This window comes from Syngnathus acus, chromosome 12 (genome assembly GCF_901709675.1).
Source record: "Syngnathus acus chromosome 12, fSynAcu1.2, whole genome shotgun sequence".
Taxonomy (NCBI): domain Eukaryota; kingdom Metazoa; phylum Chordata; class Actinopteri; order Syngnathiformes; family Syngnathidae; genus Syngnathus; species Syngnathus acus.
The window spans coordinates 7,053,930-7,080,007 of record NC_051097.1 but is presented as its reverse complement, the minus strand read 5'-3'; the positions used below and the strand labels follow the sequence as shown (position 1 = coordinate 7,080,007).

The 26,078-nt window shown below is 42.2% G+C and overlaps 2 protein-coding genes and 1 long non-coding RNA gene across 6 annotated transcripts; 2 read left to right on the top strand and 1 right to left on the bottom strand.

Moving 5' to 3' along the window:
• Positions 1-493: 493 nt before the first annotated feature.
• LOC119131006 (lysine-specific demethylase 2B) lies at positions 494-14,458 on the top strand. Of its 4 annotated transcripts, none has more exons than XM_037265057.1 (22): positions 494-706; positions 1,304-1,430; positions 1,504-1,582; positions 1,656-1,702; positions 1,866-2,044; positions 2,169-2,275; positions 3,315-3,408; positions 3,535-3,688; positions 3,767-3,882; positions 3,948-4,092; positions 4,204-4,568; positions 4,828-4,914; positions 8,311-8,550; positions 9,418-9,561; positions 9,743-9,829; positions 9,920-10,213; positions 10,406-10,738; positions 10,804-11,387; positions 11,501-11,664; positions 11,873-12,034; positions 12,104-12,322; positions 12,384-14,458. In XM_037265057.1, the coding sequence occupies exons 1-22, from the start codon at positions 662-664 to the stop codon at positions 12,584-12,586; spliced, it is 3,975 nt and encodes a 1,324-aa protein (XP_037120952.1). In that variant the 5' UTR covers positions 494-661; the 3' UTR covers positions 12,587-14,458. The 4 variants fall into 4 exon arrangements, with proteins under 4 accessions (XP_037120952.1, XP_037120949.1, XP_037120950.1 ...); XM_037265054.1 differs by having other exon boundaries at positions 495-706; positions 1,286-1,430; XM_037265055.1 differs by having other exon boundaries at positions 496-706; positions 1,286-1,430; positions 9,929-10,213.
• Positions 14,459-14,472: 14 nt separating this feature from the next.
• Positions 14,473-23,127, bottom strand: LOC119131017 (E3 ubiquitin-protein ligase RNF34-like). The gene is made up of 7 exons (XM_037265078.1): positions 22,969-23,127; positions 20,768-20,986; positions 18,275-18,748; positions 16,666-16,942; positions 16,554-16,577; positions 16,326-16,367; positions 14,473-15,824 (listed from the first exon to the last, which is right to left on the bottom strand). Exons 1-7 carry the CDS (start codon positions 22,972-22,974, stop codon positions 15,640-15,642), a joined length of 1,227 nt encoding a protein of 408 aa, XP_037120973.1. The 5' UTR covers positions 22,975-23,127; the 3' UTR covers positions 14,473-15,639.
• LOC119131041 lies at positions 19,028-25,793 on the top strand. The gene is made up of 2 exons (XR_005099578.1): positions 19,028-19,236; positions 25,016-25,793. It is a non-coding gene; the product is annotated as an uncharacterized LOC119131041 (long non-coding RNA).
• Positions 25,794-26,078: the final 285 nt, after the last annotated feature.

Here is a 26,078-nt window from a genome sequence, read left to right as displayed (position 1 = left end):
GTGGCATATAAAGCATTTTTTATTTGCATTTTGAAACACGCAGAGATTTATTAGTGTCACATGACTCCAGTCAGCCAATACAGAGAGTGCTTACATTATACCAGCCATTGAGTGGGCCCTGCTTAGTGCGTACCCAACTCCGGAAGTGTCACATTGATCGAAAGGCAGTTTTTATAATGCTGTCCAATAAGCAATAATCCTGTCAATTTTCAAAGATAGCTATACTAATAGGTAAACAAATACAAAACGTTTTTTCTTTTTTGTGTTCGGTTGAATTTTCACCTTTTCATCATTCTAAAGTGATACTAGCGCAAATTTGTTTTTTTAAATTGAATGAATTAGAGCTTAGTATAGTAGACCATATTTACTTTATTTTATTATATTTTAAATTATGTTTTGTTTACAATATTGGATCAAAAAAATCGTTAATATTTAATTGATGGTTATCGACTGTAAATTAACAGCTGTATAGATTTTCTTCAAAATGGGTGTGTGTGGTGGTGGGGGGGACGCTATCCACCAATGTTTTGGTTCCTGGTGGTGACGTAACACATAAAAACATGGTTCCCTTGTTTTGGACCTGTGAAGCGTGCTACGTGCTATGCACTGAGATGCTGTTTCAAGGCTGAAAGAGTGGAAAGAGACTCTCCTACAGCAGGCGATGACTCAGGCCGAGGAAAGGTGTGCGGAGTCCGGCCGCCGGCTGGTGGGTATTCGCGAGCCATGATAACGTTTGCACGAGGAGAGGGAAGAGGCTTGGAGCTAATTAGTTAGCCGAGCTAATGTTCTGCACCGTGTTGTAGTAGTAGTAGTAGAGGTAGGAGTAGTATCACTGGCACATTACAGCACTGACAACTTTTTAATATTATGTGACAATGAATGTGAGGCAGGTAGATATGCTAAACTGTGAAAGGCTTATTTTAAAAGTTATATTATTTGTTGTTTATTTACATCACAATTAGATAAAATGCTGAAAAGAAGCACCCCGGAATAGACAAAAAACAATGTACAAACAAGAATGAACAATAATGCATATGTCCAATATTATGGAAATAAAATGATTTTTTTATTTAAAAAATTTATAAAATAACACATTAAAAAATCAAAATAAAAGTAGGAATTGAACAGAATTTAAAAAGTGTCACTCTTTTTCTCAATTTCAACAATTTGGGTGAAAAAAAACCTACAGTAACAGGAGCATTCAATCTAGTCTACAAATAACATCCTCTAAGGCAAGTTAATATGTATGTGCACAGCCTAAAGCGTGTGTTTTGAAAACGGGCAGCGTTCCATTTGCCGGCAGCTGTACGATGAGAACGAGGACTTGTCCGACGTGGAGGAGATGGTCAACATCCGAGGATTCAGCGTGGAGGACAAGCTTGCCAGCGCTAACTACGCCGCAAACTTTGTGCATTTTTTGGAAGCTAAAGGTAAAAAGTGGTAACACGCCCTCCACTTCTCAGTTTATATGGTCAATAAATTGTCTCTCTTGTTTACGTACAGACTTCACTTATGAATATGTGCAAAGGGAGGCACTACAAGTTCCACTCATTTTCAAAGAGAAAGAAGGACTTGGCATCATGTAAGTGCTCATTTAGTTTTACTGTATGTACTCTTTTGTACTATTAACTGAGCAAAGTTGCTTTTGTCCACAGAATGCCCGATCCAGAATTCACAGTGTCGGAAATTAAAGGCTTAGTCGGTAAGCGATATTAGTGACTCATTTTTCCATGCATAAAAAAAAAGAAAAGTGACTGATTTTTGCATTTTTTTCTCTCTGCTGTAAAGTTAAACAAATACTATAAAACAGTCAAATTATATGCTGGTAATTCATATCCTACTTATGTATTGATTCCTACTTGCAGGCAGCCGTCGCTCAGTGGACGTGATGGACGTGAGCACTCAGAAAGGCTCGGAAATGAGCATGGCTCAGTTTGTGCGCTACTACGAGACGCCGGAGGAAGAGCGTGACAAACTGTTCAATGTCATCAGCTTGGAATTCAGCCACACCAAGCTGGAGAACCTTATCAAGAGACCCACTGTGGTACGTAACTCCTAAATGTTGCTCGGAAAAATAACAATATGGCAAGTCAAGTGACAGTATGTATTATGTTTTAAATATTTTATTTTTATCTGAAAAAGTAAGTGTGTGCTGACTGTTTTGGTAGGTCGATCAGGTGGACTGGGTGGACAACATGTGGCCGTCTTATTTGAAGCAGAGCCAAACGGAAGGCACCAACGTCATCTCGGAGATGAAATATCCTAAAGTGCAAAGGTAAGCAGACTGGAGAGCTGTGTACTCAACTTGAGGTCCTCTCCCTCTTCTTCTCTTAAGCGCACTTGATTGTTGCTAGGCAGCACTTTCCCAGCCTTGCACATTTGTTTTAAATTAAATTTCATAATGCTCCACTTGCTGCTGCTGGGTGCACAATCAGCTCAGGGACACTCCTCATAAACCACTTGATATGTATTATTCATTCTAAATAATGTCATTTTAGACAGTGGGTGTTATACTCTACAATCATTTGCATATAATAATAATAATTATTAATATTATTGTTATTAGATAGATTAAGGTAAATCATTTCTGTAATTTCCATCATTAAGGCATCCCATAACATTTACATTAATAAAACTCATAAAATAAATCATGTGGCTGCACAAGTGTGCACATCCTCCTATAAATAGGATGTGGCTGTGTTCAGTGTTCTTTTTTTCTTTTTGTTCTAACAGAAGCTTTAATTTTTTTCTTTCCTTTTTTTTTTCCACCAACACTGAATGCTAATTTGAATTGTTTATGATACCTTCCACCTTATCTGCCAGTTTTGTTGTATGTTGCTCTTTTGATGAGAAGCTGTGTTGTGAGCGCCAAATATAGCTTTTGGAATGATGGCCAAAAGTTCAACCTTGAGTTTACTCAACCAAAACCTGCCCAAGTTATTTTTTTTGATGCTCCGAGTTAGATCGTACAGGCATACTTAATGTTGTGGCCGACGAGTATAGCAAATATATGGCAGGATCGATGTATTTTTAGTCATCTCTCGAGAGGCGCTCGGCGTAACACTGTTCAAATAATTCCCCCGGTTATGTTCTTTTCTGTCTCCTCCTGAGATTCTCTCTCATAAAATTAAGGCTCATCTCATCTAACTCACTTCCTGCTCCATGTCTGAATTATTAATGGCCCTCTTGGAGACTTCACACTCTTCAATTTGCATCCTTTTTACACCCGGCGCTCTTCCCAGTGCTCTTTTACTTTTTTTTTTTTTCTCATTATACATGTGTGTTTCTCCAAGTATGTGTATTTTCTATCTTAGGTATTGTTTGATGAGTGTGAAGGGCTGCTATACAGACTTCCACATTGATTTTGGTGGGACATCCGTGTGGTATCATGTCTTCAAAGGGCAAAAAGTATGTATCCAATGGTGTTGTCATGACAACCATTCATTTCAAGAAGATTGTAGACTAAAGTCTGTTCTAAAAAAAAAAAAAAAAAATCATATTTTGGGAATACTTTTGCCATCGTTTGACCCTCAGGTGTTCTGGCTGGTGCCCCCGACACTTCACAACCTGGCCCTGTACGAGGAATGGGTGCTGTCGGGTAAGCAGAGCGACATTTTCCTGGGAGATCGCGCCGACGGATGCCAGAGAGTGGAGCTCAAGCAGGGATACACCTTCTTCATCCCCTCGGGTAGGTTCCCGTTTAAAACCAAGGAGGGAGTATAAAAAAAAAAAAATCTCACGTCTTGCTTTCTTTGTGGGATTTTAGGCTGGATTCATGCGGTTTACACTCCCGAGGACACACTGGTCTTCGGCGGAAACATCTTGCATAGCTTTAACATTCCCATGCAACTCACCATCCACGAGATCGAGAACCGCACCAAGGTGGGAGTCGGCAGATCCAGAATGTCATCGGATCTAAGATTAAGATAATTTTTTTTTTTTTGTAGGTTAACTCCAAGTTCCGCTTCCCTTTCTACTATGAGATGTGTTGGTACGTCCTGGAGAGATACATGTACTGCCTGACCAAACGGTCCTACCTTTCTCAGGAGATCCAGAAGGAGCCTTTACTTACGGGTCAGCACAATCACGCTTGTAAATATGATATTATTTCAATCCAACAATCGAACAACCCACCAGTTACAGCAAATCTACAGAATCCTTCGATCCCAAAAAATCATCAAGTCACCAAATGTGTCTTTCCAGATTATGAGACTAAAGTCCACATGGGGAGCCCGTGCTCTGATTCAAGAAGTCAGGACATGAACGAGGACTGGTCCGATTCACAGCTCAGGGATGACCCGTGCGAAAAACCAGAAGTGGTTTCCAACCAGCAATGCCCGAAAGCTATGTTGTCCGCCTACTCGGAGGAAAGCTTTTATCCCATCTCCACTGCGGATATCCCATCTGAATCGCCGACCTTGGAATCGCACAATAAGTGGATTCATCTGACAGAATTTGAAATCAACGGGCTGAAGAGGCTGGTGGAAAAGCTGGAGTCGCTCCCCGAGCATAAGAGAGAAGTTCCGGAGGGATTGGAGAACCCGCTTGGCCTGCTGGAGGACATGAAGGTAATGTCTTTTTTTAGACTGTAGTTGTAGCTGTCCAAGAAATTAGATAAAAAAAATTTTTATGGTAAACAGTCGTAATATAAAAAGACATTTTTTGGGGGGGGTTAAAACAAGTAGTATTACATTTACATAATTCAGAATAGGCATTTTTAAGTTCTATATTTGAAACAAAGTAGGTCAAAGTTATTTAATAAAAATTAAAAGGTAAAAAGCGAGATGGAAAAACAATTCAATGAAGTCTTTTTATTGTTATCTGTAGGTTGTTTTAAAGGAACATGCTGATGATGACCCAAAGTTAGCCATCACTGGACTTCCGGTTGTTTTCTGGCCAAAGAAAACCATGAAGGTAGACTTTTTATTTCATTTCATTGATTTGGCATTGCTCGACATACAATGAGATCAAAATAGCATCGCTTTAGGTGACTTATCCTGTATATATGGGCAGGCCACCTGCTGCTTACCAGTGTGTGTGTGTGTGTGTGTGCCTGTATTTGCGTGTGTGCGTGTGTTTGCCTTTTTGCATTGCAATGCCATCTGTCTGTTGGCTCTGTGCAATAGTCATGAATATCAGCGCATCTCCTCTCCTCATTGGAGGAGGCTGGACACTATTTTTTTTTATTAAAAAAAAAAAAATTCATTTTTCAAGATAAATCAGTTTTAGATGAAATAGTCATTCTAATACAGTACTGTAATCTGAATAATGAATTTTTAATGTAATTGTGAGAAATAATGTATTTTTTCAAGATAAAATGAATTTTAGATTTATAAAATAAGTGGTACGAATGGATGGTTGGATGGGGGGGAATTGTATTATGACATTTTTTTATGATTAGTCAATTAGGGGAAAGCTTATGATAATGCCGGAATAAATTTTAGAAACTTGAAAACCTGCAAAACAAAAAATGTGGTTCAATTTTTCAAGATATACAGTATATACGTACATAAAAAAAAAATCTGTGTTTATGTTTTCCTTTTGCTCTGTAATGCCATCTGTCTCCATTGGCATGGCAGAGTGTGATAAACATGAATCCAAGCGGACCTTCTCTCTTGATTGGAGGAGGGCGCGCCTATTGGGATGCACGCCGGCTTCTCATTGGCTGTGCACAGCCTTCTTTCCTTCCCCCTCATATTAATGAGGCTGGGTGGTCTTGTGCTGCCGACATCTGCTGGTGGTTATTGTGGAGTTGTAGGGAGGAGGAGGAGGAGGAGGAGGAGGAAGCGAGTGCAGCCATGTCATTTGGTCGTGCATTGGACAGCGTGTGAAAAAGCCGCCATGGCCATGTCGCTCAGTGCCGATGATGAGGACTACGACTCCGACTCGGAGCAGGTTAGCCCCCCTCCCCTCCCCATCTTTCAGGCAGGCTTGCGTAGTGAGGAGGCCACTGGAGGAATGCATGCATGCAGCGGCTCTGCAGCGTAGCGGGAACGCTGAGCTGCCTTAGGGAAGATAAACAGATGAAATTCCCTTTGCTTGTCTTTTTGGTGACATGTTTACTCCATGTGTGATAAATCCCTCCTTAAGAGTATTTTCTCAGCTGAGAGCCCGAGGGCTGCGATTGGTTGTGGATAAGAATTCATGTACAGTAGAGTCGTCTTTCTGTATTTGCTTATTATTTATTGATTGCATTTGTGTGTGACATAATGCACACACAGAGGGACCTTTGTTCCACCCTTGTTCCGTGGTGACAATGAAAATATTGTTGTAGTCTAGCAAGTCCCAAAAAAAAAAGATGCTTGTTCCATGAGAGCAGTGGTTCTCAAACTGGGGTGCACGAGCTTGACATTGGGGCTTTGCAGTATCATTTGTAATGGGGATGCACTTTTTTTGACGCTGGGGTTGAAATACTGTATAACATGGTGCGTGTGTGACGTCACTCCCCCAGAATGCTTCACTTCGATCTGTAAACACTGTAGTTCCCATTTCATAAGTGCTCTATAATGTACGCTTGGGTCTTCAGCTATGAATGGGGTGTCTTCCCTTTATTTATTAGGTTTGTACCACGTAAACGCTGATTGAAAAATAGTCTCGTCAAATGTTGCTCATTGCTGCACTTGATGGTGATTGGTAAGTGGTCAATTGGACATGATGAGCTATTTCATCAACTTTGATGTCATTTTCATTCGTAAGTGTTTTTTTTTTTTTTATCTTTAACACTGTTACTGGTGTTGTCAGACTGTTCTGTAATCCCCATTTGAAACCCCTCAAATCCAGACCGGGGCAGATTACAGCATCTCGATCCCATCCAGTATCTCCCACTAATCCCGTCGGGTAACCTGGCATCTGACTGCCTCCTACATTTCAAGCCACTATTAGAATAATAGACCATGCTGTGCTTCACTTTCATTGTGTCAATACAAATCTTATTGGTTCCGTGTGCGTGTGGATGTGTGTCAGAGCTGGGCTGTTGCTATGCTGACGCTCGGGGGGTGGGGGGGGATTATATCTGCACTGAGCACCGATTTCTAAGCGGTGATATTTTTGTTGTTTTTCTCGAAGCTTTCATCTAATTGCCCATTATATACATGTATGAAAAGAAGAAACACTTTTTTTTTTTAGAGAGGAAGGGAGAGGGTGATTGAGGGAAGGGGGAAAGGGAGACTGGAATGATGAAAGGTAGGTAAGGAGGAAGGATGTATGAAGGGAAGTAAGAAAAGATAGAAACAGTTTGCAAAGGAAAAAAATGCTATTGGGAGGAAACAAGGTTGCATGCAAGGAAGGAAAGACGGGAGTGGAAGGAAGTAGGAAGTAAAAAGGAAGGAAAGAAAGGATAGGTTAGGCATGGGAAGAAAGAAGAATGGGTGGAGGGAAACATGGAGTAGTCGAGCTTACCTGAATGGCTGAACTTTATTTGAGCTTAATAAGATTGCAAGACTTACCTTGGGCTTGGCAAAAAACTGCCATTTGAACCGGGGTGTGTTGACTTTTTATATCTACTGCACAAAAGGAAGCATGCATGAATAGTTGCAAAAAAAAATCCCAAATATTGCAAAAAAAATATTTTCCAAGTGTCTACCTCTGCTGTATTGTATTTGTCAGCAGCCATGTTTGGCACCAGAGCGAAGAATACATTTGGATCAATGACCCAGATCAAAGGCATCTCTATTACCCAGTTGTATGAACCGGTGCCCATTTAGCGAGCACACTCCGTCGTAACTGTAAGCCCTCCTTCCCCCGCGATGCGCAATCATGGCTGCCAGAGAGTGGAAAGAGGGTCCGCTTCCTCTTTGAAGTGGTAACAAGCGAGTAAGTGAGGAGCTAAATGTGGAAGACGCCTCCAGGGAGCATCTTGATGGATTCTTTTGATTCATCCTGCACCTCAGCATGCTTTTTTTTAATTTTTATTATATATAATGCCAGAGTAGAATTAACCAGCAATTAATCCATTTGTTATTGGTGAGAAAGGAGTATTTATCTCTGAATGTTCTGAACTCCTGTTGCTTTTAAACTTTTATTCACACAAAACACTGAATTATAAATTGAAATGTATTAAATAATACGTGAGAAGAAATTGTATTTACCAACAATAGGAGAAAATTATTATTTTATCAATTTAAAAAAAAGATCCTTATTGACCGTATGTTTTTTGCATGGCCGATTTGCCCATTTTAAAATCAAGTATGCTCCTTGAGCACAAAAGTCTGCACACCCCTTAGCTATTTTGTCTCCTTATGGTCCATGCCTGGTCTTGGCATCTGGTATTAAATCTGATTGGCCTCTGGATTTATGCTCTCCGCCACTCAGGCTCGACCTCCCCACCGACCCAAGCCCAAGATGGCGACGTCCCCGGCGTCAGCCCTCAAGGTTCCGGCTGGTCGCGGGGGCGGAGGGACGTCGAGCGCCAGGAGAAGGCGGACTCGTTGTCGCAAGTGCGAGGCCTGCTTGCGGACCGAGTGTGGCGAGTGCCACTTCTGCAAGGACATGAAGAAGTTTGGCGGGCCGGGTCGCATGAAGCAGTCGTGCATCATGAGGCAGTGCATCGCGGTATGTTGGCTCCATTTATGTATTTCTTCTAAAGAAAATGTACTAAACTCACTAAAATGCACTTGTGGTGCCTTGGACACATCTCAAACCGTGTTGCTCCTTTGAAATGAGTAGAAATGTCATTAATCCGTTCCAATGTCAGAAGACAAATCCCCCAAAATGTATTTTCTTTGAAGAGAAATATCACAAAATTAAATGGATTGTGAAGATTTTGTTTTTGGTAGATCCACTTTGGTTAAACAGCCATTGAGAGCGACACAGAGACAAATTCACAACTGACTCAGTAAGCTACAATAATCTTAAGACTAATTTCAGAACCTATTCACATTTAATAGTAGGGGATGAGTCACTGTATTGCATATTTTGTATCACAAAGTTCATGCAGACATTTTGAATATTTAGCGCCTCTTTATACAGAAAACGCATTGTTAGTTATTGTTTCACAGCTATTTTTAGACCTTGACCTGGGGGACTTGTTCATTCAAGCCTCATCCAGATGGTTGCTATGGTGACACCAAGGAGCGCCACTTGCTCCCTTGTGCTGGGAATCGCAAGTGTAGAATTGTCAGTCGAACTCAGGGGTGGGAAAAGTATCCATTGTTGAATCCAGCACACATTTTTACCATCGATAGTCCTGTAATATTTTTTCATTCAATTAGCAACTAAAATGTTTTAATTTTATGTTCATTAAATAATTGGCTGGTAGATTTATTGTAAATAATGCAAGTGAAAAATATTAATTTTACATTTGATTTATTTAGGCTTTTCTACAAATGACCTGGCTCATCTGTCCAATTTAATTGATTCTTTTGTGTCCATTTAAAAAATAATAATAATTATGATGACGACGACATGGTTTGTGTTCAGCCGGTGCTGCCGCACACGGCGGTGTGTGTGGTTTGCGGGGAAGCGGGCAAGGAGGACACCGTGGAAGAGGACGAGGAAAAGTTCCAGTTGATGCTGATGGAATGTTCCATCTGCAACGAAATTGTCCATCCTCACTGTTTAAAGGCGAGTTCCAACTCCTCACCTCAAAGGAGAAAATTTGAGGTAGTAAATTTGAATATCAACAACTTTTTAAAAATGGGGTCAATTAAGATACGTGTGAAAAAATAGTTAATTTTCCCCACTCCTTTTTTCCAGTGTCTTTTTTAAAATATTATTTTAAACTCCACATGGATGTTCTGTGCAGGTGAAAGATTCCAGCGGTGTCGTCAACGACGAGCTACCTAACTGTTGGGAGTGTCCCACATGTAACCACGCTGGAAAAACAGGCAAAGTAAGCATCAGTCTGAATTCATCGTGATCCTTTCGATCCATTTCCACAAAACAAGAAAAATAAAGTCATCTTGTGCTTTCTAATCTTTTGGCCTCAAAGCAAAAAAGAGGTCCCGGGTTCAAGTACGCATCAAACCTCCCGGGCTCGTTGCTGAAAGAAGCCCGTCCTTTCCGGGAAGTCAAGGAGGAGCCCGACGCAGCCTCGCCTTCGCCGACGACCTTTGGCGCCAAGAGAAAAGCCGAACGAGATGAAGAGCTTCCCAAGAAGCGACCCCCGCTGCTGTCACTGGATGGCTCGCCTCGGCCGAGACTGGAGGAAAACCCTCTCAGGAAGAAGAGGATGCTGTTTGACACGCAAGACGAACCTGTTGATGTCAAAAGGAAGGTCAGAGTCACATTATTAGGTACACCAACACATACTAAGCCTGTTGAGGGCTCGACGCCACAAGGAAAGATTAAATTAGATGGGAAAAAAAATATGCAAATATTACAATATGAATAAATAATGAAAACATGAATAATTTTATCTTCTGATAAAATTGTCTTACCAAATGATGGCTGTCTTTCTTTTCCAAAGTTCTCAAAACTGGACCAACCGCTAGCTGCCAAACTCCTACGACACATCAAGACAGAGAACGACCTCGGCGAGTACGAGGATGACCTGGAAGACAGATTCTCTTTGCATAGAATCCACTTCAAGGCCAAGAAGGAGTTGGACGGCCGAGAGGAAGACGACGGTAAGGAGGGAGAAAAAGACAATTACAGCAAGATGGAGGACAAATCCAAAGTGCTCGTGAGTCCTCTGAGGAGAACTGGGGCAGGCGGGGAGAATGAGCAGACGTCCAAAAAGGTCTCAGGAGCGGGACCCAGTGGCGAGGAGGCTGAGGAGAGGACCTCACCAACCAATAAAGTAAGGATGCAGCGATTGATTTATTCTTTGGATTGATTGAATATTTCACTTTTTGTCCTCCATAGTACATCTTGAAAGGCTCGCATCAACGCAGACGCCTGCTCAAGACCGAAGACGGCGCCAACCACCAGAACAGCTTGGCCAACCAGCTTCAAAGTCAGCCAAAGACAGAGGACGGCGCCGCCAAAAGGGAAGAGGCCACCAATCAAAACAGAAAGACGGTCAGATCGGCGGAGCTCCCATCAATTCAGAACCACAGGCCGCTCAAGGTGGAGCCTGAAAACGACGTGGCAGCGTCCGACCCAAGATGGCCTCTGAACAACGGCAGCGGGGACCTCGGAGGCTGGATGCGACACAGGCGGGAGGCCAACGGGACGGCGCGGCGCCTTTTTCCGCTCACCTGCAATCGGAATGCTCCGGTCGCACCGCTGGCACCACGACCGCTGCCCTGCCGCTCGCCGCCCAAATGCGTCCAAATGGAGCGGCATGTCATCAGACCGCCTCCCATCAGCCCACCGCCCGACCGGCTTCCCCTGAACGACGGCCTGGAACACGCCATGCAACGCGAGGCCTGGATGTCCGTCTTCAGTCACTTGGCGCTCAAGGATCTCTGCGTGTGTATGCGCGTGTGCAGGACGTGGAACCGATGGTGAGATTTTCTTTCATTTTATTGGATATCGTGATGCTCCTTTAGTCATGCGCACCTTGAGCGGTATTTATAAATGGATAGACACAGAGTTAAGGGTTTTTTTTTGTGGCCAGGTGCTGTGACAAGAGGCTGTGGAAGCGCATCAATCTGAATCGCTGCAAGTCCATCACGCCTCTCATGCTGAGCGGGATTATCCGGAGGCAGCCGGTTGCTCTGGACCTGAGCTGGACCAACATCTCCAAGAAGCAACTCAGCTGGCTCATCAACAGACTGCCAGGTATTAAAACAACATGTCATGTATTCTTCATCCTCTGCGAAGAACGTCAAATATTAGTGCTGAAAAGATGAGCTTCAAACATCTCAATGAACAGCGTATGCGTCTCTATACTGCCCCCAGGTGGCCAACGTGGTCTTACCAGAAGGAGCAGAAAATTGGCTATGTGAAGAACTAATAATACTTGATAATTGTGACGCTGTCTGCACAGGTTTGCGGGTGCTGTTGTTGTCAGGGTGTTCGTGGGTGGCCGTCTCGGCTCTCTGCACCTCCTGCTGTCCTCTCCTGCGAACGCTGGACGTTCAATGGGTGGAGGGACTGAAAGACGCCCAGATGAGGGATCTGCTCTCCCCGACAACCGATAATAGGCCAGGTACCAATTGTTTATTCCTCTGTACTTTTAGATTTCTGACATCATGCCGCCGGGTATCGCCCCCTACAGGTCAGCTTGACAACCGTAGCAAGCTGCGCAACGTGGAGGACCTCCGTTTGGCCGGCCTGGACGTCACCGACGCCACACTGCGCCTCATTATCCGCCACATGGCTGCGTTGTCCAAGCTGGACCTCAGCTACTGCAACCACGTCACCGACCAGTCTGTCAACATTCTGACCGCCGCCGGGACCACCACCCGGGATTCCTTGACCGACGTTAACCTCTCAGGTGGGATGTATTTACAGATCCATGTGTGTTTTCTAATCTTTGAACTTTGTGACCCCGCCAGTGTGCAACAGGGTGACCGACCAGTCGCTGACCTACTTCAAGCGCTGCGGCAGCATCCGCCGCATCGACCTGCGCTTCTGCAAGCAGGTGAGCAGGGAGGGCTGCCAGCGCTTCGTGGCCGAGATGTCCGTCAGCGTTCAGTTCGAGCTGATCGACGACAAACTGCTGCAGAGGATCAAACCTGCTGCCGCTGCCTGCGATTGAGGTGCTGCTCCACACGGGGGCGCCACACCACCACCATAAGAGGAACAGGAAGAAGAGGGTTGCAGTACCGTGAGTTGTCTCCTCTTGCCAACTACTGAGCCAGAATGTAAAAAAAAAAAAAAAAAAATACAGTTCTTGTCAAAAGTGTAGACACGGCTTCCCATTCGATCGCACAAGGAAGCGTCTTTAAACTTTTGACCGGTAACTGTTTAACAGGATTTTTTTTGTTATTTATTTCTTCCATTGTTTTTTCCTGTTCGAGAGTGACTATTTTTGTAGAAGAAAGCGTTTCCTACATTCCTATACAGTGTTATACTACTGATATTGATAATCAATACACAGTGTTTGTTTATTTTTCAGTTTTATATTTATTGAAGCACATTTGTCTTATCGTTGTGTGTTAAGCTTAAGTTTTTTGAACTTATTTCATAAATGCTGACACTATAGAGTGTATAAAAGCGTATATACAGGTACATGTCAATAAATTGGAATATGAGGGACAACTTTTTATTAGCATTAGTTCAATTCAAAATGTAACTTAACTCATTTATTATATTTAGGACAATAGGCACAAAAAAGCAAATTAATTGGCCAATTAATCAGTTTCACTTTTTGAATTGAACTACTACAATAAATGACCTCCTCTTCCTTATCCTAATTTATTGTCATGCACTTGTATTCATGCAGCTCTGGAAAACCTGTGAGACCACGCCGAGATTATAAATATACAATATATTTAAAAAAGTCTACACACCCCTGTTCAAATGCCAGGTTTTCGTGATATTTAAAAAAAAAAAAAAAAAAAGTTTTACTTGCAGAAAATCCAAAATTGTAGGAGAAAAAAAATGAAAAAGGTCTCCACCCCCAGAGCTTTACATATATTTTTTTCTTTGTTCCTAGCTAAAAGCTTCTTGTCATCATTCCTCGGTTCCGTGTGTTATTTGTGAAGAAATTGTACTACTCGCTCACCATGCATGCTCGCTGTTTCAACAAAATTAAGCTGTCATTTGTTCGAAGGCAGTCAATTGAGTCCAGAAAGAAAACCATTGCATTTATTTAAAATGAGGGCTGGGGACATTGGATATAGTTGAGCTTTTAGCTAACGCTTTGGTGGTTCGCAGGTTCCCCACTCCTAATTTTCAAGAATATGCATAAACAAACGTAGAAAGGCAATTACTGTATGTCAGGTTTTTTTTTTTTTTTTTGATCTGATGCATTTGGAGAACCTGCAAAAAGTTGGTAAAAAAAATTCTACCTTTTTCCAAACCCCCCCCAAAAAATGAGAATATTCAGCCTTCGGAATTTTGACGCTATTGTAGAGTGGACCTCTGCTATTCGCTAGGATGGACCAAAATACCGTAAATATCTGACATGCCTTTATTATTGTTAATTCATAGAATTAATCAAATCTGTGATCAAGTCGTGGAAGCTACAAATCTGTGAATAAGCAAGGGACTGGCTAAAACTGAATAAGTGGGGGATTGTGAAGCAAAATTTCTTTGTTGCCTTCTGTTAATAAGTGGCGGACTGGGTCAAAACTGTGAATTATGGATAAAAAAAAAACACAATGGTGGAGGGAGCAGGTGAAGAATACATTTGTTTCAAATTTGCAAATGCAGGGGTCCACTGTATTAAAAGCAGTGCAAAAAGAAGAATATAGTTTAATGCACTTTTACATGTTTTTCTATGTGGATACTTTTTCAGTTTTAATTCCAATTTTTTTTTTTACTTTAAAGTTCAAACATGTTTACATTGTTATTTGGTATGGTTAAACCACTGTATGCATTTGTATTATACATGTTGATTGTAAATGTTGTACACATTATAAAACTTTAGGGAAAGTTTGAGATATTAAAAGCCTTTTAAAAACAACACAATGGTCAAAGAGATTTGACTGAATTTTATTGAATCTAATAAATAGTTTTTTTTTTGTTTTGTTTACCAAAATAAAAAGGTCCAACCATTCCAAAATATAAAGATCCAGGATTATGAGTGCCCTCCAGAAGACTGTAGCTGCCCGTGAATGACATCGTCCGTTGACAAACAGCCGCGTTAAATCAAATCATGAAAGAAAAAAAAAAAATGACGGGAACGCGTGACGAAAAGCAACACCACCGATATATTTAAAGGTTTTGACTAAACTGTCACCAATACATTCCGTTCATAAACCTCCTGGCCCTTCCACCCAGTCCATGTAAAAATATACATTTAATTCATAATAACGATAGAAGCTATCTATATGCAACACATTTACAGTAACAGTGATTCCGTATATGTAATTTTCTTTGAAACATAAGCAGAAAGGAAAAAGTGTCGGTCTCCTTTGCATAACAGACTGAAATCGAGGAGGCGGCAGCTGTTACCATCAAAATATTTGAAAACTGATATTGCTCGGCTGTTTTCATTTTCCATCTCTCTCGAACCTTAGCAGAAGTTTAAAATCAATAATATAATGACCAATAATAATAAAAAAATATGAAATGACATGAAGATTACTCCAATGTTGTTTACTATATTTATCTTATTGTTTTTCCTTGGTCTTTCTCAATATATTAAATATGTTTGCAGTATTTTAAAGTGTGTTTTATGTCACCCTCCTCCAACACCCCTGATTCAAATAATCAACTCTGCAGAAACTGGAGAGGAATCCGAAACATTTGAATCAGGTGTGTTGAAGGGAAACGTAAAAACCATCAGCAGGGATTTTGTCTTTTAAAATGAAAATTAGAATCAAACAAAGCCTTACTGTAAACTGCTTTCCATGGTTCTGAAAAAATACAAACCGTCACATCGAGTTTGATGAATATGAAAAGCACGTTAAGCGTATGAGCGTATAGGCGTGATATTTGGCGTCTTCTGCTAACATATGATGTGCTGTTAAACTAGAACCAATATTCTACATTAATAAAAAAAACACAAGTCTCATTTTTTCTTAACGGTATTGCACATGTTGCAGTCGACCGTGTCGACTCGAACCCCTGCCGTGTTCCACGAGAACTGCCGGTCCAAGCCACTGGCGCCCGTTTGAAGCGTCTCTGGCGGCCAGGCTTTTTCTAGGACTTGAAGACGTGCACGGCCCTCACCACGTACTGCCTGCAGATGGGGCACTCGCTCATCCTCTTGCCACATTTTGTGCAGGTCACCATGTGGCCGCACTCCAGCAGCACGCAGTCGATGATGGCGTCCATGCAGATGCGACAAAGATTCTCGTCCGAGGCAAGCTGGGCTTTCACGTTGTCTGCGGACCGGCAAAAAAGTAAAACACTTACAGGCTGGAATCATATGACTTGATTGAAGTGTCAGATTGGAAGATTTTGGACTTGCTTGGCTTGACTTGGCATTTAACACTTGACTTGGTATTCGTGAGACTCAACTTAGGAGCTGCATTTATTGATGATTTAATTACGATTCTTTCAATTCATTAGGAACATTTTCATTTTGTGAGGTAGGTATTATTTTTGTCTATGTAGTGTTGCCATCCTTTCTGTAGCATCTGAGTGTATTGCTTTAAAAGGCAGGACATGGCCTGGTGAGTGATGTGGGTGGCATCATTGAGTTAGCAGGCTGACTGTTACCCGACTAAACTGTTTGCTAGTCTGCTAGTTAAGTCATAAATGTGCAAAGCTTAGATAAGAAACACACAATTACAACTTCATACGTCAGTACAAAACGCAAAACGTTTAGCTACATTTGAAACTTTTCTCGATATTTTGAGTAGGTGGGTGAAAAGTGAGCTTACCTCCGACAGCACTGTTGCACAAAGGTGGAGGATATGTGACCACTTTGGAGGGAAAAAAAGGACAGGGTTTAGAAAACGGGTCTTAAAGAATGATAGCAAAAATTTGATTATTTGTAGATTTTTTCCACCTTTTTATTTTATTTTTTTTCAATATTTCCGGGGGGTTTGCATTTTTTTTTTCTTTCATAAAATGGTGTACTGACAATAGAGTAGTGAGGAAATACTTGCCTGCAGTAATGCTCACATTTTCCACTAAAAGAAAAAAAAGAGGTAAAAAAAAAGGGTCTTGTTAAAATTTCAAATTGTAAAATGCTATATTTTCAAAAGTGCCGGTACCTACTGGATTTCCTGTTGTGCTCGTTTTCTCTGTAGAGGCGATGCACGCGCTCCAGCAGCTCCCACTTCTCGCAGCAACCCGAGTAGTTGACGAAATTCCTGGCGAGGATTTCCTTCAGCTGGCGAACCGACAGCCTCTCGATGGCGTCCTCGTTGTCAAGGTCGGACAGCGAGGCGCGGATCCTCCTCTGCGTGGCCGGGCTCACCTCCGTCGTGCAGGTCGTCTGCTCTAGATTGAGGAGTGATGCACTCGGCGTGTCCTCGCGCTCCTGAGGGGACAACTAAAGACAAAGCAACAAAGTAAGGTACAATTGTCTGCTTTGACAATTTTGTGTGCAACATCTCGTTTCCAAATTAGATTTTCCTGTTTATTTCTGGAGAATATTCACAAGGCAATTTTATTAAATAAATAAAAAATTAAATGAATAAACTACATCTGACTATTTTTGTAATGGGCGGCAATTACTGAAAACATAATTAAGCAAATTGTTTTTCCAAATAACCTCCAATTTCAACACGATTATAAATAAATCAATTTTCAAGGTTACATTTTTATGAATGTTTCAAAGTGAATCAAATTCTCCATCACACAATGCACCCCATTACGTGATGACTTTCAGGATTTGACTGCGTATATTCAGAGTACATCTGTTCCGTTATCTAATACGACAAGAGACATATTTAAGCACGCACTCCATTGCACGCGCGGCAGACACTTAACTCATCGCTCAATGATTCTCTTTTAAGATGGAGGTCAGGAATGAAAGGAGACGGAATCAATGAATAGTTCCGTAATGGAAGTGGAGATGAGCAAGTGTTGATTCAGTGTGTGTGTGTGTGTGTGTGGTCTCAGCACATTCCCCCTCTGACGTATTAATAATGCATTGGTTGGCTAGACAGCAAGCACTCTCTCCTCAACAGCCACTCTTTTTTTTTTGTGATTCGCTTTTTCTTTGGCTTTTTGCCAAAGAGGGCAAAGAGATCACTGATGACCACCGAGCTAGAAATATCAAATTCTCCCTGACTTACTATTAAGTCGACTATGTCGGATAAGTCGAAATATATTGGGATAAAACCTCTTGGGTTTCGAAAACGGAGATGTCAGGAAGTCGCGTGTGTGTCTTTAGCGTTTTAATAGTGTGTTAATGTAATGTTTCGTGTAGCGTTTGGTGTCAGCGGCGTTGCCGCGGGGAGTTGTCAACCTGCGTGCGCGTTACATAACTGACTCAGCCAGCCCATGTAAGCGACCTAAAAAAAGGCAAAGGGCTTAAGCCGCCTTGCTCGCTGGTCCTCATGTGCACACGCGCGCACACATTGACAGTCAGAGAGTAAAAACGCTGCTGCTTGCAGCTGTCACATGAATGCCGAATCCATGCTGTGGAGACTCTTCATAGTCAGTGGAGAGAAAATCGGCATAATCGTTGTTGAATTAGGCTCAACGAGCAACTACATCGGGCTGAGGAAACTTTTGTACTCGAGGGCCGCATCGCATTATTAAAAGAGACGGATGGGGCATTTGTAAAGTTTAAATAATAAAACCAGTTGGATGATGTCCCCCCCCCAATTTAAATAAAAATAAATGAATTTTGGACTGCAGGCATTTTGTGTGTCACCTGGCTTGGGGTCCCTGAGCTGTCACTTGGGCTGAGCACGACTCCCTGAGAGGCGGATCCCAGCGACTGTTCAGAAGCCGAGCCGGCAGGGGAGGGTAGAGAAGCGGCGCGGGAGCGGAGGCTGTCTGTATCCTCTTCATCATCTCCCTCCTCCTGTTCCTCAGGTGTGTCTCCATCATCCTCGTCTTCTTCTTCCTCCTCCTCCTCCTCCACCACTATTGCGGGTCGAGGCGGTTCCCTGGTGCCCCGGTGGCACAGAACCAGGTCCACCAGGTCCTCCTTCTCCCTGCAGGTGTCGGTGGGGATGTTACGTAGCAGCAGGTACTGCCGCAAGTCTTTGACGCGCAACTGCATGAGGCGTGGCCTTTGGAAGGCGGTGCCGCGCAGGAGGTGGCAGGTGGCGCAACAGCGCAGGTTCTCCTGCAGCACCGAGCACAGCGCGCAGAAGCTCTTCTTGCAGTCGCAGCATACGTGCTGTCGAGGAAAGGATGCCATGAGTCACTGTGAGTGAATGTCATGATCTCAAGAAAATTGGCCAAAATCATGTTTAAATGTTATTTGTCAATTTTAAAGGGGCCCTGTCACCTTCAACAGCTCAAACAGCAATCTCAAATAGGTTGCTTTTGCAGATTGGTTTGTGATGCCACTCATCCCGCCTTTTTCAATTTGTGATGTCATCAACTCCACCCTCACAATTTTTAACCCAACCCCTGCTGAAGTTCAGTAAAAACTACTGCACAGGCACAGCTGGAGAACAACAGCCTCTTTCTTCTCCCAACATGAGCCACAGTAAGCCTTGTGGTTGGACTTTATTTTTGCATCAAATATGCCCAAACAACTACCAACACGTGTGTTATTTTGTGGCAAACTTTTTAAGGACGACAATACAACTGTGAATTAGCTGGACATCTGTCACTTTCCCCGGAATCGATACCAACTCTCATTGGAACAGCAGAGTTCAAGTAAGTCTATTTTTGGAGTTATTTCCTTCAATGTGAAACATATTCTGGCTTTTTTTGAGTTGTTAGCTTTGCAGCTAACATCCTGGTTGATGTAACATTGATGCTAGCCAGAAAGCCACGCCCACTCATTCACTGATTGGGTAAAACATTTTTGTTGTTTTAATAATGCAAAATCATTTTTATTCCATTTAAATCAATAATTTTATCAGCAAATCTCATTCTATTCGTGTACAAAAATATATTTATTACATCCTACAATTTAGTGAATTCTACATTTTAATTTTCTTCTCAACTCCTCGGCATTCGCAGGCAATTTCTTCACACACGCACACACACACACCAAAGGAATGCCATCAGTCATTCTTTTTATTACCAGTCAAGCATCATTTAATAAACTGCCCTTAAATATTGCACAATTCCATGTCTGACTCCTGTCAGCATTTTAAAGGGCCGACGGCCGGCGCCTCTCGCGGCTCCTTCTAAATGAGCTCGACTCTATGCAAACTTTGATCCGCAAAAGTGGCCTCCGAAGGAGGTGCTGAGCTCATTGCAGCTGCTGTTTGTAGTTGTAAACAGACATACTGATGGGATTTAACCCAGAAGTGTCAATCATCATGCAGGTCACCTGATGAAAAACCACGGCTGATATGAATTATGCGATATTTATCTCCAGGAATATTCATTTTCAGAAAAGCACTTCTCTTTTTCTACATTTATAGCAAAGTATAAAAAAAAATGACGTCTAGCTACCAACAAATGTATGTACACTAAATCTGATATTTATTGTAACGCAATAAAATTGCATATTAAATCACAATCTCAAAAAAAAAATCGCAATTCGATTTTCAAAATCGTTCAGCCACCCACTTTTACACCGAGCAGCTGAGTGGATTGACACTTCAAATGGCTATGAAAGGAGGTCAGTCCAATTGGTAAATATTTACTCATCACTCACGGCCAAATGTGTCTCGCCTCCGCGCCATCGTCGACACCTTCCTCGCTATCATTTGCTGCTAATCCTCCTGACACTTCTTAAAAGGTGGACTGGAGATATCACACTGACTTGCAAACGAGCCCATTGCAGGCAGTCTGTTTTGAAGTGATAGCATGGAGGAAACCATCACGTGCCACACACATGTATTCTACCATGACCGTCCCTAAATCAGCACGACGGAACACGATTTTAGTGATTTTGGCTTTCGTTTGCATAGACGGCACAGCCACCCATAAAAAGGATGATTGCTTTTTCCGGTCAGGTGTTATGTTTATTTTCATCCAATCGCTTCGGGCACCAGGCTGCGATTCGTTTACGCTCTATTTAAGAGGACATATTGTAGAAAATGTACTTTTTAATTGCTGGGCGGGGTCTCAACAAAGTGGGCTCTTAAATGATCAGCAGTATCGTAACATTTAGTATCGGAGCTTTCTTTTGAGCGCGAGTAAAGGCGTGCAATTGCATTTAGGTCAAATATGTTTACTAAGTGGGCTTAAGTTTAAAGCGTCAAAGATAAAAAGAGATTGAGTAACTCACCTTGCGTCTGAAGACCGAGAAAGCCAGTCCGCAGGCCTTGCACAGCTGCCCGGCGCTGCCCGAGCTGGCGGGCGGGTATGTGGAGTACCCTGCACTGGGGGCGAAACGGAAAGGCCCGGCGCCAGCCCCAAAGCCGGGCTGCTGTGCCCGTACCGTGCCCGTGCCCATCACCTCGTTTAGCAGTCCGCAGCATGACGCCCACATGGACGAGGCCCCCGCCTGCCAAAAACAAACGCACATTATGCTAACAAAAAAAAAAAAAGATATATAATACGAAGACTGTTGAAGAAATGAAACAACAGCTCAGCGGCATACAAATGAATGGTGGAGGGGGAACTACGTCTTCCTCTACTCTACCAGGCTGTGTCAATCGATAGCTGACACACACACACATAGAGCACATTGTGAAGCTCTTTGCAGTACACAATACAGGAATTCACCTCGAGTTTCCGGGCGGCTCCGAGTTGCTACAAACACTCTGTGACGTGACCTCAGTCGTCTGCTCAGGGAGTGTTTATGTAATCCCGGGAACAAGGCACACTATGTGGCAAGGGGAAGCTTTAACTAACCCCGCAGGCCTGTCTACTAATGAGAGTGGACTTTAACAGTGGGTGAACCTTTGGTGTTCCCTTGTTTGTTAGCAGGGCTTACATGATTATGTGTTGCATTTAGGCGGAGATCAACATCACCGAATGTATAGAATGTGACCATGAAACTGATTAGAAAAAAATAACAGGCTGTTTGCATGCACTTGTTGTGATGCAATGACTAAAAGTCTGCATGAACTCAAACACTTTCTGATGACAGACATGCCCCTAAATGTACTTTTATGTTGAATACAATTGAATGGCGCTGGAGTGAGAAAGAATAAGAGTATATAAAAGTTATTCACAGTTACAGTATTTAATTCTGTAATTCTTTAACGTACCACTTGAGGGAGCACACAACCCCCATTTTGAGAAGTGCTGAATTATACTATTTGTTTCCTTCTGGCATCTAATTTAGGAAACAAAATACACTACATGCTTGATAAATGCATAAATGCATGGCTAATTGTATGGATCTAACAGTTACTCAAATGTACAGTGTTGTCAAAGCGTCTCCCCGAAGAAGTTAAATCTCGTGTGACGCGTGGAATGAACGCAGATAAAACTCAAGCTGTGACCAAACGGGCTAAAGATTTGTTCTTGCATAATAAGGATATTTCAGAGACCTGATGGCAGCAGCAGGACTGAAAAACATCCCCAGTGCCCAGAACAAAATCCACAGCCGAGGGGCTGCCGCGTGACACACAACTTTCAGCAAGTTCCATTTGATTTCAAAATAATCCCTCCTAATGCATTAACTCCATATTTTGTGGGGAGTACTAGAAAAGAATTTCCTGTAGTAATGAGGGTCTTTGTTGCAACTGATGCATTACAGTATTATTCTTAATTTTGTGATGGTGGCAATTTCTTCATCACGCACAGATAAGGGAAGGAATCGACAACACTGCACGCCACCGCAATGTAAAACCACAAAAGTGAAGCTATTTTTAACCGAGTGTCAAGCAAACGTGAGCTTGATGCTCTTGCATTGGATCTCAGTTAAAGCAAAAATCAATATGCGTATTAACACAATGGACTACGAAGGCACGTAAACATTTAAGACAAATCTAAAGGGAAGATTGGAGCTGTATATTGTGGTGACCATATGACGCCATTGCCCCATCCTTATCTGCAGCCAGCGGAGAACCCCAGTGTGGTGCTGAGGGGCGATCCTCGCGTCCTCCCCGAGACGTCCCCCAAACATCCTCGTGACCCCCCCGACACACACACAAACGCCCCTCACCAACTCGTCCAGCCCAAAGCGCGCCTCCACAACCTCGTTAGAGCGGATTAAAGCGATGAATGGAAGGTGGCTGCAGCCGCTTTGCATCCACTAAACTCTAGAAGTGCGGGGGGGGCTTCTTTCACATTGCAGCCTCTCTTGCTTGCACACACGCATAAAAACACACAATGACCCGAAATAACCCATGACAACTTCCGAAAATAACCACCAGTGCTGCAATGAAGCCCGTCTCCTTATATAACGGCCCGTGTAAACACAATCACCTTAGTGTGCAGCTTGCGGCACCGTGCGTAAAGCTCCATAAACAGAAGTCACCGCGATGTCACCATAAACAAGATGTGTTATAAAGGACATGGGGGGGTTGCACCTACCTTCATTGCGCCTTCCGTTAGAGGAATGTGCAGACTAATGCCACGATCATCGCAAGTGCACACAGAGTCAAACCATTACGTCTTCCCTCTCTCCTGCCACCTCTATGTGTCTGTATTGTGTATTCTGTATGTGTGTGTGTGTGCGTGTAGGCATAACGTCATTGCCAAAGACAGGCCCGGCCAGCCAATCAGAATGCGCGCAAGGGGGCTCGTGTGTTCAGCAGACAAGAAGCGTCGTACGTAAGAACGCATGTGCGAGCCCTTGGCGCACACGTCACGCCCCCTCCCCCCTCCACACACTGTCGGCATTTTTATTGCCATCTCACCACTAGTCAAATAAGGTGAACCTCGAGCCTGTTTTTGACGGGTTATAAATTTATGCACGGGTGCAAAATACATAAATGCATCATTTCGGTCATCTTCCGTGACAAATAATGGATTTACGATGATTAAATTGTGCCTACCTGCAATACAGAGATTAGAGGGGTTTTCCTTCCATTTCATAGGCAGTACCTAGTGAAAGCCCATAGAGGGCAGCAGAGAGAACCTTACAAAATCCAACACAATCGTCCCTTGACGCTGGAAGTTCTAAATATCACTTTCCCCAAATTATCACTAATATTCCTCGAAATAATTTATTGCATTTGTTATTAAAAAATATATGTATTTACGACAATGTTTAATGAAACATTCAGTATTCCGGGCTAGGAAAGTGAGTACTTACTTTTCTCATGGAACGTGATGTTCTGCAGGCAGTGTCGGTCTCTTGAATATCAAATATGTGCGGCCTTACAGGACCCACCCCCCCCCCCCAAAAAAAGCCATGTCAAATGGTTTTCTACTGCCATGTAACATTTACAGCACTAGTGTTTGTATGGGGAATTTTCGCCCCCTTGTGGAAACAATAAAGAAGCTCTCAAGGATTATGATTCAAAGAATTGAAAAGTGAGCGATGTAGCATCCTTTTTAGAATGACAATTTTTCGGCATCATTTGGTTGAACTCTAAATCAATTGACGTTGGAAGTCGTCATCATGATCTATGCAGGGCCAAGTGTGCCTACAGATACAAAGATTTTTCCAGTAGCTCACACTTGATGATAATGGGTCATATTTGGGTACCAGACTCCCTCTTATGCAGAAACGGCATCACTGCAGGCAAGCGCAGAAGTGATGCAAATGTCCCTTTGAAATTCTCTATGCCATATCACATCAATAGTGACCCGCTGCTGATTTAATTTCACAGCCATTTTGGTCTAAATATGTTCTGAGGCCCTCGAGCCAGCATTGACATACTTTAGCGCTGCTATTCCTTCATGCTGTGGGGAACATGGAAGATGATGAGGGAGGGATTTTACTTTACGTACACCCGTAGTTCATTAACGATATTTACTGAATCTTGACTTGCCTCACCTCTTGACTTGTTTCTTGGTTCCAGTGATTCTAATTTGTCGTGATTGGTTGCATACAAATGAGCAATATTACTGAAAAACTGCTAAAGAATTTTTTTGGGGTGAGGTTAGGCAATCAATTACCTATTTTACTCATTAATATATTCATATATACAGGACATAAGTGTGTGTCCATCTGCTGGGGTCCATGCTAAGCCATTTTCTGCCGCTAGATGTCAGAGTTACCCTTTTTATAATCCTATCCTCGAGTTCAACTAGCAACTGGCACCAGCCAGTATTGTAAATGCAGAAATTGTCACACAAACTGACATTATTTGAATGTTTCGTGTTCTTATTTGTTGTTTTTAATCAGGCAAAATGACCACTCAGGTTCACAGGTTAATCCTTAATCAAATGAGAGAGATGAGTTCATTTCAATAAGTGAGTTCCACTCAAGATTTGCAAGGTTTGTGTACATTTTATTTTTCAATCTTTTTTTTTTTTTGGTCAATCACATGTATTAGACATGCTGTGAATTTAAGGTGTTTACTCATGTGTTGACTTCTGTGTATTTTCCTGCATTTATATGAAACATTATAAGCTTGAAGGCCTCCTGCCTCCAAACATTTCCCACCTGACGCTCTCGTTTTTCATTCAGAGGGACGAGGGATTCGGAACGAAGACTGATGGCTGCAGACTGCACTCACTGGGTGAAAACGCCTCGCTGGCAAGATGGCAGTATTATTCTTCCCGTGACAGGTCGGCTCAGGGCGACACTCCTTCACACAGAACAGATGAAACGCTGACATGCAAACGCGCCGAAGGAGAAAAAAAATAAAAACAAGACGAGGCTGTCAGCATTTTGCCAGCTCTCTCGCTCTCTACTGTTAAAGCAAGCCAGTTAAACGTTGATTTGATCTTTTCATTCCACTCATAAATTGACTGAGTTTAACTAATTTGGTTTGATGCAATAATAGAACAAATATATATTATATCCCAAAGCTGACAGAACAAAAGTCCAGTAAATAAAAATAAATTCAAATAGTTTATTTTGGAAGCAACAGCAGGCAAACATCACTTTTATTCTAAAAGCGAAACACATTAAGAAAACCTCTGGGGGGGAAAAAAAAACACTTGAAATGATGCACACATCATCTGTAGAAAATGATCAAAATAATCATTTTAGGATATAGTGTCTCATTAATTTCTTTTCATATCAATAAAGACTCATTAAAACAGTCCGTTAATTCTGTAACCTCGCCGTCCTTAAAGTGCAAATGAGTAAACATTTCATTCCTGCGATCAAAAGGTAGTAATTTTTCGCTGCGTGCACGCCATAATTATACAAACACACACAGCAGGCACCCTTCTAATTAATACCCCAGCACAAAAAACAAACAATAGCGTAGAAAGAAGTACACAACAATACAACAAAAGGCAGGATAAAAAAAGATTTGTCGTCATGTAGTACATAAAAACATGCTACATTATACAGTTGGGAAGAGAAACAGTATACATGAGTAGAAATGGCATCCTTTTTATCCCCATAAATAAATAGAATCAATCATAAACCATCATCAAAATAATCTGGGGCTCGTCCTATTTACTAAGGAGAAAAAATAGACTGAGGGCACCCAACCAGGCAGTAATCAGTTCATTGGCAGCACACAAATGTGTGTGCTTGAGGGAAAAAGAAATTCACAAAATTATTAATAATTGTA